Source organism: Oncorhynchus clarkii, chromosome 5 (assembly GCF_045791955.1).
Source record: "Oncorhynchus clarkii lewisi isolate Uvic-CL-2024 chromosome 5, UVic_Ocla_1.0, whole genome shotgun sequence".
In the NCBI taxonomy this organism is placed as follows: domain Eukaryota; kingdom Metazoa; phylum Chordata; class Actinopteri; order Salmoniformes; family Salmonidae; genus Oncorhynchus; species Oncorhynchus clarkii.
Window position 1 is genome coordinate 75373257 of NC_092151.1, and position 21803 is coordinate 75395059.

Sequence of the window (21803 nt, forward strand, 5' to 3'; positions counted from 1 at the left end):
GAAACTCGTCAGTCTATTCTTGTTCCGAGAAATTCCCAAGAAACTGAAGATCTCATACAACGCTGTGTACTACCTTCACAGAACAGAGCAAACTGGGTCTAATTAGAATAGAGAGGAGTGGGAGGCCCCGGTGCACAACTGAGCAAGAAGACAAGTACATTAGTGTCTAGTTTGAGAAAGACGCCTCACAAGTCCTCAACTTGCAGCTTCATTAAATAGTACCCGCAAAACACCAGTCTCAACATCAACAGTGTAGAGGCGACTCAGGGATGCTTTTAAAATTCAACATTTGTGTACAATTTATACTTAAAATATCAAAGGGACTCAAAAGGCACTCAATTTATTGTAACAACCCATGTGTATTTTGTCTGCTGTTGTCGTTGACATTTAATTTCCACACAGGGATTAATGAAGTATCTATCGATCTCTATCTAAGGTGCTCAGGGTAAAGTTTGATGACAGCAGGGAGCTGCCTCATTGGCTGTACCACCTGCGGAATCTAGAGGAACTCTACCTCATTGGCTCATTGAGTCCTGACGCTTCGAAGAATGTGGGTCTGGAGTCCCTGAGGGAGCTGAAGCACCTGAAGACACTCTCGCTCAAAAGTAACTTTACAAAGATCCCCCAGTCCATCGTAGATGTGTCCAGCCACCTGCAGAGGCTGTACATCTACAATGATGGCACCAAGCTGGTGATGCTCAACAACCTGAAGAAAATGGTGAACTTGACTGAATTGGAGCTGGTGCACTGTGACCTGGAACGCATCCCACATGCTGTCTTTAGCCTCACGAACCTACAGGTATGATATACCATACTATGACTGTCTGATATGATCGTCTACAGTGTCTCAAAACTCTGAGTAGTCAGCCTACAGGCGTGATTTACTATAACTGCCTGCTATGATTGCATAGTGTCACACAACTAGGGTTGCAAAAAAATATATGTATGGCCAATTGCTGTAATTTTGTGGAATGACACTTATAATAAAAATGTTTTACTCTTAACTCTACAGGAGTTGGACCTGAAGGAAAACAACCTGCGCTCCATTGAGGAGATAGTCAGCTGCCAGCACCTCCACAAGCTGACGTGCCTGAAACTCTGGCACAACAGTATCTGCTACATCCCTGAGCACATCAAGAAGCTTGGCAGCCTGGAGCGCCTCTACTTCAGCCACAACAAGATAGAGATCTTGTCCCCGCACCTGTTCTTATGCAACAAGCTTCGTTACCTGGACCTGTCCAACAACGACATCCGGTTCATTCCGCCGGAGATTGGCGTCCTACAGAGTCTTCAGTACTTCTCTGTCACGTGCAACAAGATCGAGAACCTCCCAGACGAGCTCTTCTTTTGCAAGAAGCTCAAAACCCTCAAGCTGGGCAAGAATATGCTGCCTTTGCTCTCACCAAAGATCTCATACCTGGTTCTATTGACACACCTGGAACTGAAGGGCAACCATTTTGAGCTCCTGCCTCCAGAGCTGCGGTTCTGCCGGGCGTTGAAGCGTGGCGGTCTAGTGGTGGAGGACGTCCTGTTTGAAACCTTGCCTTCGGATATCAGAGACAAAATGAAGGCTGAGTGAAATGCTTTACAGTATCTATGCAAAAGGCCCTGCCATACACTAGCTTCCTGTCCAGGGGGTGTACTTTCACATCAAGCTGCCTTACATAAACAGGAGATTGGCTTCTGCCATATGGGCCATTCCGGCTTGGACAAGCCAATTTACATGTCTGTGCAAAAATGAAATGCCAATCTTGTCTTAATCTGACAATCACAGTCGACCAAAATGGTAGATTTTACTGTATACTTAGCTCATCATGATCAAACTCTAAACACTATATACCCTCAGTTCGTAATGGGGAACAGTTATGATATTCATTGGTGTATGTTTTTGAGTATTATGTCTAAGTGTTGCTATATAACAGAAGGAAATATGGCTTTATGTTGTAATTTAATGGTTCTTAACAATATAATTAGTCACAGGCAAGGTATACTTAGCCCTGGTACCAGCCTATTTGTGCCAGAGGACAACAAATGCCCACTTTCATTGAAGCCACGGAAGTTCATGGCTGACTGCAGTTTTGCAGGCATTGATAGCAAAAAACAGGATCCCCATTATAGTGAATGAAAAAATGTCAATCTTCGTGGTCAATGCGCTATTGCATCTTCACATAGGAATGAATGGTGTCATGTGATGGATGTCTTTGTCCATTCATATATACAGTCGTTGATTTGTGCAACATTCGACTGCTTGTACTCGTAATGTTTTGCATGACATGGAGTGGCAAGGAGTGGAATGATAGCATAAACAGATATGGGACCAAGCTAAGGTATACTGTCCATCAGATGATATCAATTACTAGATTGCTTGTACTTGTATTTATTACACTGTAATGTATTGTGTAGTTTGTCTAGCACGCTTCATTCAACATAAACTGGATGGATTGCAGGCTTATAATCAGAAAATTAGAATGCATACTAGAATGGAAATTGTTAAGAATTCTCTAGTCTGTGGGGTAAAAGTGGAGAGAAGCATTCAAGGCAGTTGTGTCCTCTAGCCATCTCTATGGTCACTTGAGGACAGATGGCATTCATGACAGGTGTGCCCTCTAACCAGCTCTATGGCCAGATACAAAAACGGGCAGGTTTGAGGGCACCTCCTTTCTATTCCGGCAGAGAAGCGAAACATCCCACACCCACATTTTTCCTGATCTAGGCGGGGCCACTCTGGTCTACTTATTGCCCTCACCCTGCGGAAGGGGTGCCCCAGAGACTGTAGGGAAAGGAGATATCTCACTGGCTTTTTTTTTTGGTCGCGGAGGGTGGAGCGAGTGGGATAGGGGACAATAAGTAGACCAGCGACAGCTGTTCCCTCTCGTGTGAGCATGCCAGATATTATAGAGGCAGTGAGCTCACATTGGAAAGCATGCTTAAAGTATTTTTAGCATATTTGAGCATATTAACGTATGTGCTACTGTGCATCTGCTGGTATAGTGTGAATATCTTTTGAATGCATCAATGTTAACTCTTTAGGGACTATTGTGATGAGTCCAAAGAACAACATTGGAGTGAATCTGACTTTTGTCTGAGAATATTTTTTGATGATGTGTTACATAGTTAATTGTTAGTAGTTTTTGATAAAATACTGCATTTATTAGTGGGTCTTATGCTTGTGGAAGGCTTATATTGAGCCTAAATATAATTTTGCTGACTATTTAAAATGCTGTGTATTTTACCATTAATTGTACAACAAAGCATATTTAGAGAAAAAAAATGTAAAAATTGAAAGATATATATATCGGGAATCACCCACAAGTTTTTAAAAAATCAAGATATAATTTTTAGGCCATGCCCAGCCCTAACTTCAAGTAGTAGAAGAAGAAAATGTACTACTTCAAAATGGAGATACCCTCAATGGCGCTTCCCATAGTCCACTCTTCAGTACATGACACACTCACATCAGGCAAGGATGCACAGGATTCTTGGAGGCAGAAAGACCCCATCGTCAACTGCGACCATTTTTGTTTATAAGTAATATCTAGATTTACGTCTAAACAAAAACCCTACTTTGGGTTCTTGTATGCTTACAATGTTGTTTTGATTATTGCATGAACAGTCGTTAAGATTATATTTGTTTGTGACCTTAGCAAAAATACCTATTTGTATCCAGCTAGAATGCTAACACCCATTTTACTGGTTGAAGTTGAGCTTTTTAAGTATAATGCAGTTTTTACATTATATTAAGCAAAACATTCTTACGAGTCTTAAAATCAAATTTTAATCCTAAAGTAGTCTGAAATGTACTCATAAGCAACATGTAAATGGAGGCTTCTTTTGCTGGTGCTCTATGAGAACTCCCCCGTGTTCTGCAACCAATATAATACATGGTGGGTTATATTTTTCCTTTTGGAAATGTGTTTTTTGCGTATCCCAACTCCCCCTGATACACTCTCGGAGAGTGGGGTCATGTCCATTATCAACGGCAACCTTGGCGCAATTAGGGTTAAGTGCCTTGCTCAAGGGCACATCCACAGATTTCTTTCACTTTCTAGGTTCGGTTACCATAGGTTCGGTTACCCTCTCACAGACGACATAATGGGATATATACAATGTTTCGTCCTCTAACTATCTCTATGGTACCAACACCAAGTCAAGTAGCCATTTTGATTAATTTATCTGTTTTTTCTGTTACATGTAGTTGCTAATTGACACACCTTAAATCACTGTACACACCTTTTGAGCGTTTGCTTATATTATGCTAATTAAGGCCTCTTTTTTGTGGCTATTGCATTGCTGCTTGAATTCTTTTCGTGAGCTTTATATTGTTTGATTGCCTGCCATATGCTATGCTATGTAGCCACCGCTAGCTTGCTCTAGCTTTTGTATTCTATGCCACATGCTATTGCAGCCTCTTGGCCATGAGATTTGTTGCATTGCTGCACTAATTATGTATAACTTTACTCATTTACATTGTATTTGTATATTGTCATTGCATTGATATTCATATTATACCAGTTAACAGCCACATAATTATGCACATTATTGCGTGTTATTATTTGTACCTTTTTACTTTTGTAGATAAACCACACATACCTACCTACCAGTAACTCGAGACCTCGGAGCTATAAGGTTCTGTCATTTTGGTTCAAATAAACTCAGCAAAAAAAGAAACGTCCTATCACTGTCAACTGCTTTTATTTTCAGCAAACTCAACATGTGTAAATATTTGTATGAACATACGATTAAACTGAGACATAAACTGAACAAGTTCCACAGACATATGACTAACAGAAATTGAATAATGTGTCCCTGAACAAAGGGGGGAGGGGTCAAAATCAAAAGTAACAGTCAGTATCTGTTGTGGCCACCAGCTACATTAAGTACTGCAGTGCATCTCCTCCTCATGGACTGCACCAGATTTGCCAGTTCTTGCTGTGAGACATTACCCCACTCTTCCACCAAGGCAAGTTCCCGGACATTTCTGGGGGGAATGGCGTTAGCTCTCACACTCCGATCCAACAGGTCCCAGACGTGCTCAATGGGATTGAGATTCGGGCACTTCGCTGGCCATGGCAGAACACTGACATTCCTGTCTTGCAGGAAATCACGCACAGAATGAGCACTATGGCTGGTGGCATTGTCAAAAATCAAATCAAATTTTATTTGTCACATACGCATGGTTAGCAGATGTTAATGCGAGCGTAGCGAAATGCTTGTGCTTCTAGTTCCGACAATGCAGTAATAACCAACAAGTAATCTAACTAACAATTCCAAAACTACTGTCTTATACACACAAGTGTAAGGGGATAAAGAATATGTACATAAAGATATATGAATGAGTGATGGTACAGAGCGGCATAGGCAAGATACAGTAGATGGTATTGAGTGCAGTATATACATATGAGATGAGTATGTAAACAAAGTGGCATAGTTAAAGTGGCTAGTGATACATGTATTGCATAAAGATGCAGTAGATGATGTAGAGTACAGTATATATGTATACATATGAGATGAATAATGTAGGGTATGTAACCATTATATTAGGTAGCATTGTTTAAAGTGGCTAGTGATATATTTTACATCATTTCCCATCAATTCCCATTATTAAAGTGGCTGGAGTTGAGTCAGTGTGTTGGCAGCAGCCCCTCAATGTTAGTGGTGGCTGTTTAACAGTCTGATGGCCTTGAGATAGAAGCTGTTTTTCAGTCTCTCGGTCCCAGCTTTGATGCACCTGTACTGACCTCGCCTTCTGGATGATAGCGGGGTGAACAGGCAGTGGCTTGGGTGGTTGTTGTCCTTGATGATCTTTATGGCCTTCCTGTGACATCGGGTGTCCTGGAGGGCAGGTAGTTTTCCCCCGGTGATGCGTTGTGCAGACCTCACTACCCTCTGGAGAGCCTTACGGTTGTGGGCGGAGCAGTTGCCGTACCACGCGGTGATACAGCCCGACAGGATGCTCTCGATTGTGCATCTGTAGAAGTTTGTGAGTGCTTTTGGTGACAAGCCGAATTTCTTCAGCCTCCTGAGGTTGAAGAGGCGCTGCTGCGCCTTCTTCACGATGCTGTCTGTGTGGGTGGACCAATTCAGTTTGTCTGTGATGTGTACGCCGAGGAACATAAAACTTACTACCCTCTCCACTACTGTTCCATCGATGTGGATAGGGGGGTGTTCCCTCTGCTGTTTCCTGAAGTCCACAATTATCTCCTTAGTTTTGTTGACGTTGAGTGTGAGGTTATTTTCCTGACACCACACTCCGAGGGCCCTCACCTCCTCCCTGTAGGCCGTCTCGTCGTTGTTGGTAATCAAGCCTACCACTGTTGTGTCGTCCGCAAACTTGATGATTGGGCCATGACTACAGCTGGATGCCATCCTTGTGGACACTCCATCTGCACTGTAGCACCTGGTTGCAGCTCTGGGAGTGGTTTTGCACCTTTGTTATAGTAGTGGTTTAACCCACATACAAATGACAACATACAGATGCACACAAACATCCACAACATCACTCCTGTCCAGATTCACCTGCTAACACCTCATCTCCAGCGCCCGCATCCCTTTCTGTCACATGGTCTCAAACGGCACAATTTTATTTCTCTATGTCGCCCACACACTTTCAACATTCGGACAATAAAGCATTTGGCCTTTCCATTGTGTTAATTATGGAGGATTGGTTGATTTACAGTTTTAAGTATAATTTTTTTCAAAATGATTGACTAGAAAAGTAGCATCCAACCCACCTGTTATCTCATTGCACCCTCATATGCCATGTGCCAGTATCAGTTATTTTTAAGTCTTGGTTCCAATTGTTTATATTTTTTAAATATTTTTCTTCTAAGAGACTGTATTGCTACTCTTGTACAGTATATGCTGTAGCGTTGTGTGGATACCATGTGGTGTGGTATTGCATGTTGGTGGACTCTGCTGGAAGTTTGAAGAGTGCTCCTGAGTACTCTGCCTATGAGGATCTGTGCTGGGGAGAGTCAGTCCATTCGATTGTGCTTAGCCAGGGCTTGAATGAGTCAGTTTAATACCCCAGGCTGATGTAAAGCTTCTAATTCTATTGCTTGGTATGCCATTAGTGCTTTGTATGCCATTTCTAGGGTGCACTCCCTTCATTATGCTGATTGGCTGTATGTGCTGTTTTGTCTTTAATGTTCATCACTTTGGGATACTTGGTCATGTAATCAACAGGTATGACTAACCCCTGATCTTGAAGATGTCTACAGCCACTTTCAGCCAAGGCAACACTGGAATGTCATGTGGGAGTGGCGGCTCTTTCTGATTCTTGGGCTGATACTGTTGGCATGTGGTGCACATTTCAACCATTTGTTCAATGTCTCTTGTCATTCCAGGCCAATACAGGTGATTCCTGGCATGAGCTTTTGTGAGCTGCATTCCTCGATGAGCACCGTTAAGCTTCTGTAGCATGACTGTTCTCCTTGTTTTGGGAATGATGATTCTGTCTCCTGCAAGCAGAACTCTGTTTTGTTCTGCTGCTGTGTCTCTGATTGACCAGTACTGATACAGTCTTGGGTTGAGCTGATTTCTCTGTTGTGGCCAACCTTTCCCGTGAACCTTGTAGCAGTTGTAATGTCATCTTTCTGTATTGCCTCGTTGAGATGTTTCAGCATGTCTTCATCAAGGGCGTCTGTTGCCTCCAGAGTGTAGATGATTTTCTCGTCTGTGACTTCATCAGGCTCTGTGTGTTGACTCTCCACGACCGCTCGTGGCAGCGTATCGGTGAGCATCATGTTTTTCCTAGGTGTGTAGGATACGTTCAGGTCCTACCTCTGCAGCTGGAGGAGCTTCCTCTGGAGTCTGGATGGTGCTATACCCAGTGGCTTCTTGAGTATGGACTATAGCGCCTTGTGATTGGACTGTACGTTCACTTTCATCCCGTACACATACTGGTGGAACCTTTTGGCAGAAAACATAATGGTTAATAGCTCCTATTCTACTTGGGCATTGACGCATAGGCGATCGGTCGTCCCTCTTGTAGTAGACAGTAGACACGCCCCTACTCAGTCTTTGGATACGTTGGCCTGTATGACGAGTTGTTTCTGTGGATCAAAGAATTTCAGTGTTGGAGCAGGGATCAGAGCTGTTTTGAGCTTCTTCAGCACTTCCTGGAGCTCGTGCTGCCATTGCCAGGCCATGTCTTTGCGTAGCAGCTATCGTAGTGATGCTGTGAGTGATGCTTCATCAGGGATGTACTGTCAAATACTTTGTCATGCCCAGCAGTCATTGTAGTGCTGGTTTGTTAGCAGCTGGCTGCATTTCAGCTATTGCTCGCACCTTCCCTTCATCTGCTTTCACGCCATCTAGTGTAATTACGTGGCCCATGAACTTGACAGTGCTCACCTTGTACTTTATCTTCTCCTTGTTGAATGTCACGTTGACCTGCTCATCTCTTTCCATCACATTTTGTATCTTGTTATGTTCTTGCTCTGTGGCTACAGCGATGATCATGTCATCTGCAATGGTGTGAACAGCTTCGATGTCTCTGAATATGTCACAGTTGTGTTGCTGGAACACTTCATTGGATGATTTGATCCTGCAGAGTAGGCATTTGACCCTGTATGGTCCCCATGGAGTGTTACATGTACACAGCAGTGAGGGCTCTTTGATTAGCTTCACTTGCCAGTAGTCGTCCTTTTCAACCAAGATGATGAATATATTTCCAATCAGATTACTCAGCATGTCCTCTGTAGTTGGGATGGAGTAGTGTTTCCGGAGAACAGCTTTGTTCAGGTCGTGGGGATCCAAGCAAACTCGTAGTTTCCCAATCTTCCCTGTGACTGCATACCCTGCAGTGGGCTCTGTCACATGGTCTATCCTATGACATCAGCCTCCAGTAGCTGATTCAGTGATCTTTTTAGTCTGTCCATGACTGCCCATTGAATATTTCTGCAGCCATGTATGACAGGTGGGACGTCTGGGTTTACATGGATGTGATGTTCTCCAGGATTAGTTTGTCAGTTCAGTCATTTGCCTTGATGAGCCCTACCCAGCTAGCTAGTTCATGCTTGTGGCTAGAAACTTCAGTGAGAATTTGAAACTTGTCTGCCGAAGTCGGGACTTATCGGACTACAAAATTAACAGATGTGCTTTAGCTGCCTGTCACCCTGGCCTGATATTAGCTACAGTATCTAGTTACTTCCCTCTTAAGTTACTGCAGGACAGCAGTGCTCAACAGGTGGGAATCAGGAGCGAAGGACACACTGTGCCCCGTGTTGTTGTGTTGCCGGCTTGCAGGGCAAACGCTCCCCTTTGAGCAGCAGTACTGTGACATCCAGATTCTAGATGGTGATCCAATACTGCAGGTTATTTCTCCCTCGCCCATCGAAATAAATACTTTCTTTTACAAGTTTTAAATCGCACCATGCTATTGTTGCTGGCTAGCTAAGAAGGGTTCATCAGGACAATTTACTGAACCAAATCCATTCGACATAAGTCATCAATTTGGGCACCAGGCATGTCCATATAGCCTCTCCCCTTTAGCTTGGCAGCTGTTTTTATGTTAACTCCGTTGTTTGTGCTCGACGAAATTCTGAAACCGGACCATGTTGTGGATTCGTATGACTGGAGGACTCATTGACTAGGTAGGTATATAGATGACTAGTGAAGCTTGACTTTAAATACAAAATAATAATAATCTAATGACTTTTATCCAAAGTGACTTAGTCATGCTTGCATACATTTTACTTATGGGTGGTGCCAGGAATCAAACCCACTACACTGGCATTGCAAGGCTCTACCAACAGCTACAGAGGACCAAATTAAGTTACTTAGTTGACCTCAGATTACATGTTCATTCATCGATAGCTTCAAGACCAGAACCACTTTACAACTGTATGACAACCCTGTATTACTACGCGCTTGTCACTGATAGTATAAGTGTGCGGTACTATATACTACAACAACCAGCATCAGCTAAAATATTTAGATTAATCATGAAAATAAATTCACGTTCATAGAGCTCTGGTTGCTATTATGTGAACATTTCACAATCAGCCATGTGTTAGCTATAACCTGTGAATGCACGTGAGCCAATATGAATGCAAAGCTTACTCAACATGAATAATTGTTTTGTACAGTATGTCATGCATGGTCATTTCATGTGTATGTGAAAACAAAACTCATAATCAAAGTAGATGAAGGAAGGTTTTGTAGGGCCAACATTTATGATATAGCCATTAGCCACTGATTGTAATAGATTATGACTAGACTAGATAATGACTTTACAAACATTTGTAAATAAAAATGTATTGCATTAAACATATCTTTATAACTCTTATTTGGATGTCAGACTTGCATCCAGAGCCTAAGAGCCTAAGCTAATCTACACTTTTTGTAAACTCAATTTTCTATGGCTGGTCACTCACTTTTTTGTACCGTTAAAAAGAGTTGATCCTCGGTTTTTAAATGTGGACCCTTTATCACTCTTTCCTTAATTGTAGAATCTCCAATGCATTTTTTTTTAATGGATTATTGGAGTTATTGATGTAATTGTCAATCCATGTTATGTTGTCAACATTGCTATTGAACTCAATGCATTCTGAAAATGGCTAAAACACCTTATAAACACTCCAAACCAACTTATTGTGTCTGAACCCAAGGTGTCAGACGTTGACACTACGAGCCTTCTTTGCCCCAGAAACGGCAACTTCATCGTGGAATACTAGTGCCATGAAATGTGCATTCAATCTGACACAAATTGGATCATGACAATGAACGTGAGCTAATATACTTTGACTAATCATTTAAAATATTTTGCATTCAAAGAGGTCTGGTTGACATTACGTGAAGACAACACAATCAGCCATGTTATAACTTGTGAATAGCTTTGTTCCGCCTATTCAGCATAGGCTAGGCTATTTCATGTGGATGTGAAAATAAAAATAGACTACTGACTGTTTTTAAAAAACATTTAATTCAATTAATTTCAAGGCAAATGTGGACAGCACACCTTTTAGACACCTACTCATAAACAGAAATGCATAAAAGGATGACAGCCAGGTCATCAAACCCGGGGACTTTGGGAAATGAGGAGCTGTGTTATTACTTTGACGGCCTATACAGGAAGATCTTGCGTTTTAAAGTTTTTTGTAAGGCAGACTGACAGTTTTATTTTGACATTCCTCTTGTTTCCCACCTCAGCTGGCTACAACAACCTGGAGGTGGCAGAGTATCTCCAGAAGCAAAGGGCTAACATTAACGCACAGGACAAGGGAGGCCTCATCCGTTTGCATAATGCTGCCTAATACAGGGTCCGTCAACTCAAAGATTACATCAGGCTTTTGAAGACGTTTTACATGCTGTACGGTTTGTAATATGGTTTTATAACAGACAATGCATACAGAATTGACACTGATCTGTTTCTGTCTGACCTGTCTTTGTGATTGTCTCCATCCCCCTCCAGGTGTTGCCCATCTTCCCTATTATACCCTGTGTATTTATACACATGTTCTCTGTTAATCTGTTGCCAGTTTGTCAAGTCAACCAGCAGTTTTGCCTCAGCTCCTGCTTTTCCCAGTTTCTCCTTTTCTTTGACCCTTGCCTGTCCTGACTCGGAGCCCGCCTGCCTGACCACTCTGCCTGCCGACCTGCACCATTGCCCCACCTCTGGATTATTGACCTCTGCCTACCCTGAGCCTGCCTGCCGTCCGGTACCCACCTCTGGTTTACTGAGCCCTGCCTGTCTATTGCTTGCCCCTGTTGGATTATTAAACCATTGTTAATTCGACATTGTCTGCATCTGCGTCTTACCTTCATACCTGATACAGAATACCTACAGTGTGACCTTGTGGCCTAGGATATTTAACAGCTTAGGTGTCATCAGGCTTGTGTGATTGTTGGCTTGTGTGATTGTTGTGTTTACAAAACCGTACAGCACATACAATGGAAAAACACCCACAATGTGACCTTGTGGAAAGCCTAGCTATGTAACCGCTTGGATGTCATACATTTTTGGGCAAGTCATTAGGTTAAATCATATCCTCTCCCCCTCCTTTCCTCGCTGTCACTTGAGGGAAAAATTGTATTCACCTTATGTTGGATATGTAACAATTATTTACCTAACAGTAAGATATTTCTGTCCTGCTAATGTTGTGTTGTATGGTCTTCCCTCCACTCTAGCACCCTGCAGCTAGTCTGGGTGTTGAGGACATGGGTTCTACTAGAGATGGCTTGAAGCTGACAATTGATCTTTGTGATTAAAAACCTAAAAGCTGGCATTCTATAGACAAGATGTGGTGCGTGACTCGAGAGAGCCTGGAAGAGTTGAGAACAATGCCTCATCTTCCTGGCATCTGTGAAACTAAGTAAAATACCATCCTGTGTAGATAACCAAGGTGGCTTATGTGGTAATCTGCTGTGTGCTCTACTGCTGGCCCACAACTGACCCTATCATGAAGAAGCAGGAGAGACAGACCACCTGATCTGGCCACGATACCCATCCTTTCTCTGCTAGTGCTAACAGTAGATAACATGATTGTTACGTACACCTCTTCCTAGAGGGAACGCAACACCCTGCTACAACTCAACTCCCCGTGGAGTGAAAGGGGTATGGGACTGTAGGTTTGAGTAGGAATGACAAAGGCTAAGAATGGTACCGTTTACAAGGAATTTATTCTGTCACATGGTAATTTTTGGGAAAAGGGGCTGGATGGAACCAAAGCGAAGAAAGTAAATATCAAATCCCCCTCTCCTACCTTACCTGCCTACCCACTACTTAACTTAGCACCACCTGGTGCGCTAACCAAAATACAAGGGGTGGTCCGCCCAGGTCTTACCTAGTGTGCAAAGACAGTGAACACTACGGGTTATGTATGCCAGCAGGCCTCTTTCCTAAGCACTCCCTAGGTGCCTTCCCCTTCCCCCCTGGGAACAAATGAAACAGAATAATACAAACTACTTTACAACAAAGACTGAGAAAAAACTCAAGACATTAAAGAAACCCTCTCTATCTGAGCAACAAACTAACACATAACAATCAGCTCTCTCAGCAACAACTAACATAGTACATACCAAATCTCTTTCTGAGAAACAGCCAACATATGATATAACCCTCAGCTCTCTTCTGAGCAGCAGAACACTGGCTTATATAGCTGGAGAAGGAGTCTAATGGGATTCACCTGTATCCTGACGAGGGGGCGGGGTCAGCTCTCCAATCATCATTGGGGCCGACCAATCAGCTGCTTGTGGGAATTTCAGGAAGCCATCCTGCAACACACACATACAAAACCACAACACAGAAACTGGGGAACGTAACAAAGATGTTAAATTAAAAGTCTTACTATCAGTATTATATGTTGATTTTCAACATAAACAAGAGCTGTCATTAGTTTTTTGTTCAAAATGGTAGACATAGTGAATGTATGCATGTGTTATATTTTTCTAGTTACACAACTGTCTGACAAGGACGTAGTCTGTTCATAATAATTCCCATCAAATATATTTTGACACACATGGCTGGGGAAACCCCTTATCACCCAGTAACTCTCCCTCTGACCACATCCTCCTCCTTCCTCAGGCTGATGATATCCGTACCCTGTTGATGTACACAATGCCCTCAGACGCAGAGAAGAGAGATCACCAGTTCATCAAACTCTCCATTCTCGGGACAACATACATTGCTCGATCAGTACATACATTGCTCGATTGGTACTTGATTGGCCCATTTGCCGCCTAGCCAAACAGACTGATATTTTAATGCAGAAATCCATGACCTATTGTATTTGAACATTTTGTGTGTATTTCTTAGAAGCTCGCAAGCTAGTGGCGGGCTGTTCTGAGGTTCAAGCAGTTTAATTGTTTTTAATATCTGCTTATAATCAGTTATCAGTTAATACACATGAAAAGATTAGCTGTGGAATTTTCCACTCCATTAGGATATTATTGTCTTGTAACTCATGTAAAGTGGAGTGCCTCCTCCACCAGGCCTTTAGGGTTGCAATGTTAAATGTAAAACTCTCTTCTCTTATAAGCTGAGGTGAACCAATGGGCAGTAGACCAGCAGCAGTCAGTATGTAACCTGACGCAACTGGAGGTCATGATGGTATTTGTTTAGAACAAGAAATAATACAAGTAGTTGGCCACTACAATGCAGAAAACTATATTTTACAGTGGCTCCAGTTCCAAACACAGTAGTTAAGTGCTACTGGAGGTCTTTATGGTGTTGAAGAACTCTTGGAAGTGATCCAGGCTGAGCTTGTGGGTGAGCTTGTTGTTCAGTAGGTGGGGGAGCTGGGCTGTACCAGGCTGTGGTTTGAGCTTGACGAGGCCCTCCCAGCAAGGACACGTAGTCTTATGCCTCAAACAGGAAGGAGTAGAGTACACAGTATTCATCATGGAAATGACTTGGGTGCCATATATACGGAACTGGGTGGAGTCTTGTGCAACTGTGTTGACTCCACAGAGCTACAGAAGAAAACAAGGGAGGAGAACTATTAATTGCCTTATCGCTTTACAACTTAGGCCCATAACCTATAGTTAATTATATTGGTTTTGAGTACCACCTTGGCTCATATATCCAGCAGGGCCCTTTCTGAAATGAGATGGGATAAAACTATTAGTTGTTTTAGCGGTGTAATGGCTCAAACTGTATTGTCCCCAGATGTTCATTTTGTTACATGTAGGGCTAAAATAATACAGAATAATTGAGTTGTTTATTGCACCGCTCTCTACTTGACACACTGCAAAGTGGGTCAACTATTGTATTCATCTCCTTTGATTTGATATATGAAAATGTCTCCATGTTTTTACTTGTTTAGTTTTGTCAGGTGTACCTCAGTTGGTTGAACATGTTGCTAGCAATGCCAGAGTTGTGGGTTTGAGTCCGGCCTGGACAGTTTACCAGATTTAGCTGGGCTTCTCCTCAATTACTCTGCAGCGCCGGTCGAGGGCTTCCAGGTGTAAGATTAACAAAACACGGCTATTGTGAACAATGTGCTGGCCATATTTGTTCGAGCTTTGGGTGGGCACTGGATTAGGCATCCTCACATAAAACAAAAGACGATAGCCCTGGCCTATTCCTGCGTGACAGAGTTCATCACACCCCGTTGGGAAAGTGTTTTTTAGATGCCATACACTATTGTCTTTAACAGTTGTTATAGAGGCAGCACATAATAGGCCAGGGCTTTATGTAAGGAATGAATATGATTGAACCCATTCTTACTCTGATGCAGCACTTATTGCATGTTTTGAATAGCAGGACAGAAATCAAGTACCTCATGCTGTACTCATGTTGAAAAGACAGGTCAAAGAGATCTCCTGGCAGGGGTTAGAAAGGATGGTCCCCCTACAGGTACAGCAAACGCTATGTTGGTTTGACTTCCCTGCAGTGAACAATGCTCCCCCCCAGTCCAGGTAATGCCAATGGCTTGTATGTGACAGTTATTTCAGTGGCTCTGACAATACATTATATTGAGCATCTTATAGAATCCTTGAGTTGGTATATTATACTACTTATATGAATATGTTTTATCAAATGCTGTCTATCCCTTAGAATCTACTAACATGTTATACAAGGCAACTTTACTGATTAATTGATTGATTAATTGGGACAAGGCTCGAATTTAAAAATACATGTCATAAACTGCATAACTTTTATCTGCTTTAGATTGGCATATGTTGACTTTGGAGGAAGGTGGTTAGATGGATTTAGATGCTAAACTTCTCCAATACAGTATTCAAATAAGTCAAATAAATCTGATTTGTGTTTAAATTCATTAATTCATTTGTTTTGGGTTATAGAATATATAAATCATGAATTACCTTGATCCATGCCAGCATGCAATAACTTTACATTTTGAAACGAGTCATACAATTGCATAGGACAGACTACATCATACATCTGCATCATAACTGCACACACATGCAAGTAATTACCTTCCCTGGTGTAAATCAATACTGAAAAGTTGTTTCACTCGTGCATAAATTAGGCTTGCGCCTCATGCACTAGGAGTAGACTGTGACCGTATTTCCCATAATTATTTCGGCACCTAGTAAATTTCAGATCTGTAGAGCGCTAACTTGAACATTGTGAAAATTCTGTGCAACTTCCAGTGCGTGATTACTGTGAACACTGAGGCTGTATCAACCGTTTCTTACATTGGTCAAGTAGGCTACTGTGGCTATTTGTTCACAATGTAAGCCTTCCAGAATGACCAACCATCAAAAACAATAGATAAAATACACGCATTAAACTTTTTAACACGGAAAAAGCTGTTATATCATTCAGTCTACAATAGCAGCCAGTGTGTGGTGTTCAATGACATTCCATGACTTTTGAAAAACAAATAGCATGCAGGGCTTGACATTAACCTGTTAATCTACTTGTAGTTCAGACAAGGAGGTGACTGAATGTTGTGTTTGATGGAAGAAACCACTTTACAAAATAAAATGCATTATTATTCCCATACCATTATTACAGAGAATCAGACAAATTATGCTACCGTCTGCCTATTGGCGATTTAGTTCATTCAAGCCTGTCTCAAAATACAACACTGCTCCTTGAAGACAAAAAGCTATTTACCAGACTCGCTTTTCAAAGATATCCAGATATGTAAACGTTTTGAATTATTGTAGGAAGCAATCACTCCCGATTACTGACAACAAATTGTCTGTAACTGGGCTAATAACTCACTAACTAGCAAAGAACATGAACAGGATATGAGCTTTGATCTCAAAACAAGCCATATTGGTTATTCTGCACCGGTCTATGTAGAGTATGGCTGAGTTATGCATGTCAATGTAATAGAATCATACTCCGATGCGTTACGCCTACAATAAAACACATTGCATAGTTAGTTTTACATACTAAATCTTGCATAGTTCGTTTTGCTTCGGTATGTTGCATTGAAATGTGCTAATATTGCGTTGATTCGATCACACAGTAAAGGGAAACGTCGATAGTGTTAACGAGGAAAACTAGTTCAATCTCGTGCTTCTCTTAGCAGGCTCATATTTATTCTGCATTGCAGTCTCGGGGAGCTGCGCGCAGTTTAGAGGAAACATTGCCTATGACCATATATATATATATAGTTTAGTAAATAAGCTCCCCAAAAATGCCATATTGTTCGATTTGGTTTTGAAGCGTGAAAATTGGCCTACTTGTATATTTTTTTTAACCTTGAACAAAACCTGATAGTGCCAGTTCAACAATTTTCAGGTTGGCCTGTAGCTCTCCCTATAGGTCAATAGTGAAAATGCATTTTCCTGCTCTTACAGATCTACATGGTCCCAAATGTTTGTGGACACATGCTCGTCGAATATCTCACTCCAAAATCATGGGCATTAATATGGAGTTGGTCTCCCCTTTGCTGCTATAACAGCCTCCGCTCTTCTGGGAAGACATTCCACTAGATGTTGGAACATTGCTGCTGGGACTTGGTTTCATTCAGCCACAAGCATAAGTGAGGTCGGGCACTGATGTTGAACGATTAGGCCTGGTTCGCAGTCGGTGTTCCAATTCATCCAAAAGGTGTTCGATGTGGTTGAGGTCAGGGCTCTGTACAGGCCAGTCAAGTTCTTCCACACCGATCTTGACAAACCATTTCTAATGGACCACACTTTGTGCACAGGGGCATTGTCATGCTGAAACAGGAAAGGGCATTCCCCAAATTGTTGCTACAAAGTTGGAAGCACAGAATCGTCTAGAATGTCATTGTATGCTGTAGTGTTACGATTTCCCTTCACTGGAACCAAGGAGCCTAGTCCGAACCATAAAAAACAGCCCCAGACCATTATTCTTCCTCCACCAAACTTTACAGTTGGCACTATGCATTCAGGCAGGTAGCATTCTCCTGGTATCTACCAAACCCAGATTCGCCCGTCGGACTGCCAAATGGTGAAACGTGATTCATCCAGTGAACGCGTTTCCACTGCTCCAGAGTCCAATTGTAGCGAGCTTTACACCACTTCAGCCGATACTTGGCATTGCACATGGTGATCTTAGGCTTGTTTCCATCGGCTGCTCGCCCATGGAAACCCATTTCATGAACGCCCCAACGAACAGTTATTGTGCTGTCATTGCTTATAGAAGCAGTTTGGAACTCGGTAGTGAGTGTTGCAACCGAGGACAGATGATTTTTACGAGCTTCGGGCTTCAGCACTCAGTGTTCCTGTTCTGTGAGCTTCTGTGGCCTACTTCTTCTCGTCTGAGCCGTTGTAGCTCTTAGACATTTCCACTTCACAATAACAGCACTTACAGTTTACCGGGGCAGTTCTAGCAGGGCAGAAATTTGACAAACTGATTTGTTGGAAAGGTAGCATCCTATGACGGTGCCATGCTGAAAGTCACTTAGCTCTTCAGTATGGGCCATTCTAATGCCAATGTTTGTCTATAGAGATTGAACGGATGTGCGATTGATTGTATACACCTGTCAGCAGCAGGTGTGTCTGAAATAGCCAAATCCACTAATTCGAAGGGTTGTCCACATACTTTTGGCCATGTAGTGTAGATTAAAATGTTTGTATTGGTTTGGGGAGCAACCAAAACCACATGGTCTTTGCGTCTACCTTGAAGATCGCAACAATGATGAAAAGCCAGTATTAAATACAAAATAACCTTTAACACTCCAAGAAAGGTATATACATCATCCCCGAAGTCTACTGGTTACAATGATATATAATATATATACTGTGTCACTTTGAGGAAATTTGACAGGAAATATGTAATGTACACATCACTATAGGTAAAATCCCTTTAGGAATGCATTATATCCAGCAGGAAGATACAGTACCAGTCAAAAGTCTGGACACACCTGGTGCCATATCGCAGCAGACCGGGAGAAGCGGCACACAATTGTCCCAGCGTCGTTCGGGTTAGGGGAGGGTTTGGCCGGCCTGATTGTCCTTGTCCCATCGCGCTCTAGTGACTCCTGTGGCGGGCTGTGCGCAATGCACCCTGACACGGTCGGCAGGTGTATGGTGTTTCCTCCGACACATTGGTGCTGCTGGCTTCCGGGTTAAGCGAGCATTGTGTCAAGAAGCAGTGTGGCTTGGCGGGGTAATGTTTCAGAGGATGTATGGCTCTCGACCTTCGCCACTCCCACGTCCGTAAGACTGTAACTACCAATTGGATATCACAAAAAAAAAATGGGGGTGGGGGGGGGGGGGACATCTACTCATTCAAGGGATTTCTTTATTTGTACTATTTTCTACATTGTAGAATAATAATGAAGACACCAAAACTATGAAATAACACATGGAATCATGTAGTAACCAAAAAAGTGTTAAACAAATCAAAATATGTTCTATTTGAGATTCTTCAAAGTACATACCATTTGCCTTGATGACAGCTTTGCACACTCTTGGCATTCTCTTAACCTGCTTCATGACGAATGCTTTTCCAACAGTCTTGAAAGAGTTCTCACATATGCTGAGCACTTGTTGGCTGCTTTTTCTTCACTCTACGGTCCAACTCATCCCAAACCATCTCAAATGGGTTGAGGTCGGGTGATTGTGCAGGCCAGGTTATCTGATGCAGCACTCCATCACTCTCCTTCTTGGTCAAATAGCCCTTACCCAGCTTGGAGGTGTGTTTTGGGTCATTGTCCTGTTGAAAAATAAATGATAGTCACACTAAGCACAAACCAGATGGGATGGCGTATCGCTGCAGAAAGCTGTGGTAGCCATGCTGGTTAAGTGTGCCTTGAATTCTAAATAAATCACTGACAGTGTCACCCGCAAAGCACCTCCACACCATCACACCTCCTCCTCCATGCTTCACGGTGGAAACCACACATCCATTAACCTACTCTGCATTTCACAAAGACATGTTAGAACAAAAATCTCAAATTTGGCCTAATCAGACCAAAGGACAGATTTCTACCGGTCTAATGTCCATTGCTCGTGTTTCTTGGTCCAAGCAAGTCTCTTCTTCTTATTGGTGTCCTTTAGTAGTGATTTCTTTGCAGCAATTCAACCACAAAGGCCTGATTCACGCAGTCTCCTCTGAACAGTTGATGTTGAGATGTTTCTGACCTCTGTGAAGTATTTTGGGGGGCTGTAATCTCTGCTGCAGTTAACTCGAATGAACAGATAATCTGCAGCAGAGGTAACGCTGGGTCTTCCTTTCCTGTGGCGGTCCTCATGAGAGCCAGTTTCATCATAGAGCTTGATGCTTTTTGAGACTGCACTTGAAGAAACATTTAAAGTTTTTGAAATGTTCCGCATTGACTGACCTTCATGTCTTAAAGAAATGATGGACTGTTGTTTCTCTTTGCTTATTTCAGCTGTTCTGGCCATAATATGGACTTGGTCTTTTACCAAATAGGGCTGTCTTCTGTACCCCCCTACCTTGTCACAACACAACTGATTAGCTAAAGTGCATTAAGAAGGAAGGAAAGCTGTCATTAAGGCAAAGGGTGGCTACTTTGATTTGTTTAACACTTTTTTTGTTACTACATGATTCCATTTGTGTTGTTTCATAGTTTTGATGTCTTCACTATTAGTCTACAATGTATACAAGAGTAAAAATAAAGAAAAACCCTTGAATGAGTAGATGTGTCCAAACTTTTGACTGGTACTGTAAGTAACCCATTTGAACAAAATTCCTTTATGATGACACAACATGTCTAAGTATAGTAACAATGCAGATTTAATCTATTACACTGTAGGGCAGCTTTTTTCCAATATGGCCAGCAACCAGTTCCATGGCACCAAATAGGACAGGATTCATATGGCTGTATTTCCATAAATAATTGCTATATAATGCCCAATGACTGCTTAAAATGTTTGACGTGGTGTGGAGAGATATGGCATATATAATTTATGTATCCTTAAAAAAAATCTTGAAAGTGGTGAGAAAGTGCTCCAAAATCTAACCGGATTACATTTTTTTGTCAATGATTTCACTCTCGTTTAAGTTTTGTTTTACATTCAAACCCTTAAACATTTTCTTTAGTATTATCTGAAGTCTACTGGTTACAATGATAGATAATATTATATACTCTGTAACTTTTAAGGAATGGGACAGCCAGTCACTCTAGGTAAAATCCCATAGGAATGCATTATAAATCCAGCAGAGAGATTAGTAACCCAGGGCCACAAACCAAGCCCCAGCAGCAGCCACTCAGCAGATAAAACTCACCTCTCACTAAATCCAATAGTTTACTATCGCCATCTACCGGACGTAGTTAATCCCTACCACATGCATGTGAACTCCTTTTCTGTCCTAGATCCCTTTCATCCTTTTCTTTCCTCGAATCAAAGCTCCCTTTCGTTCCTCCTTTTTTAGCTTCCTTTCTTACTTCATTTAATCTTTTCCAAGCTCCCTTTCATTGCATCCTATGATAGCACCCATTCTTTTCATCCCCTCCCCAACAGTGCTTTCCTAGCTCCCTTTCTCCCTTTCCTTTCCAAGGTCACCTTATAATTGATTCCTAGCTCCTTTCCTCATTTCATAGCTTCTCTTCCTATCTTCATTCCTCATTTCCTTTCTTCCTATACATTCTAAACTTCCCTTCCTTGATCCCTTTCCTAGCTTCCTTTCCTCCTTTCCTAGCTCCCTTTAATTTCCTCCTTTCCATTCCTCCTATTCATTCCTCATATTCTACTGTCCATTCCTCCTATCCTTTCTGGGATTTGTTTTCTTTCCTCCTTTTCTTTCCTAGCTCCCTTTTCTTTCCTCCTTTTCTAGATCCCTTTCTTCTTTCCTCTCCAGCTCCATTTTCGCCGTTCCTTTCCTAATTTCCTTTCCTCTCAAATGTTAACTGTCAAGGCTAAGGAGAAGAACCAGATGCAGACAGTTTCGAATTAACAAAAGTTTATTACAAAAACAAAGGGGCAGGCCAACGACAGGT

The 21803-nt window shown here is 42.1% G+C and overlaps 1 protein-coding gene across 4 annotated transcripts in view; it reads left to right on the forward strand.

Annotated features, from left to right (window-relative positions):
• Window positions 1-4668, forward strand: part of LOC139409387 (volume-regulated anion channel subunit LRRC8C-like) — a 30551-nt gene extending 25883 nt beyond the window's left edge. For all 4 annotated transcript variants that reach the window (XM_071154475.1, XM_071154474.1, XM_071154476.1 and 1 more), the window contains 2 exons: window positions 437-799; window positions 1013-4668. In XM_071154475.1, the coding sequence (XP_071010576.1) occupies window positions 437-799; window positions 1013-1579 (930 nt within the window). In that variant the 3' untranslated portion in view covers window positions 1580-4668. The remainder of the gene's footprint in view (window positions 1-436; window positions 800-1012) is intronic.
• Window positions 4669-21803: the final 17135 nt, after the last annotated feature.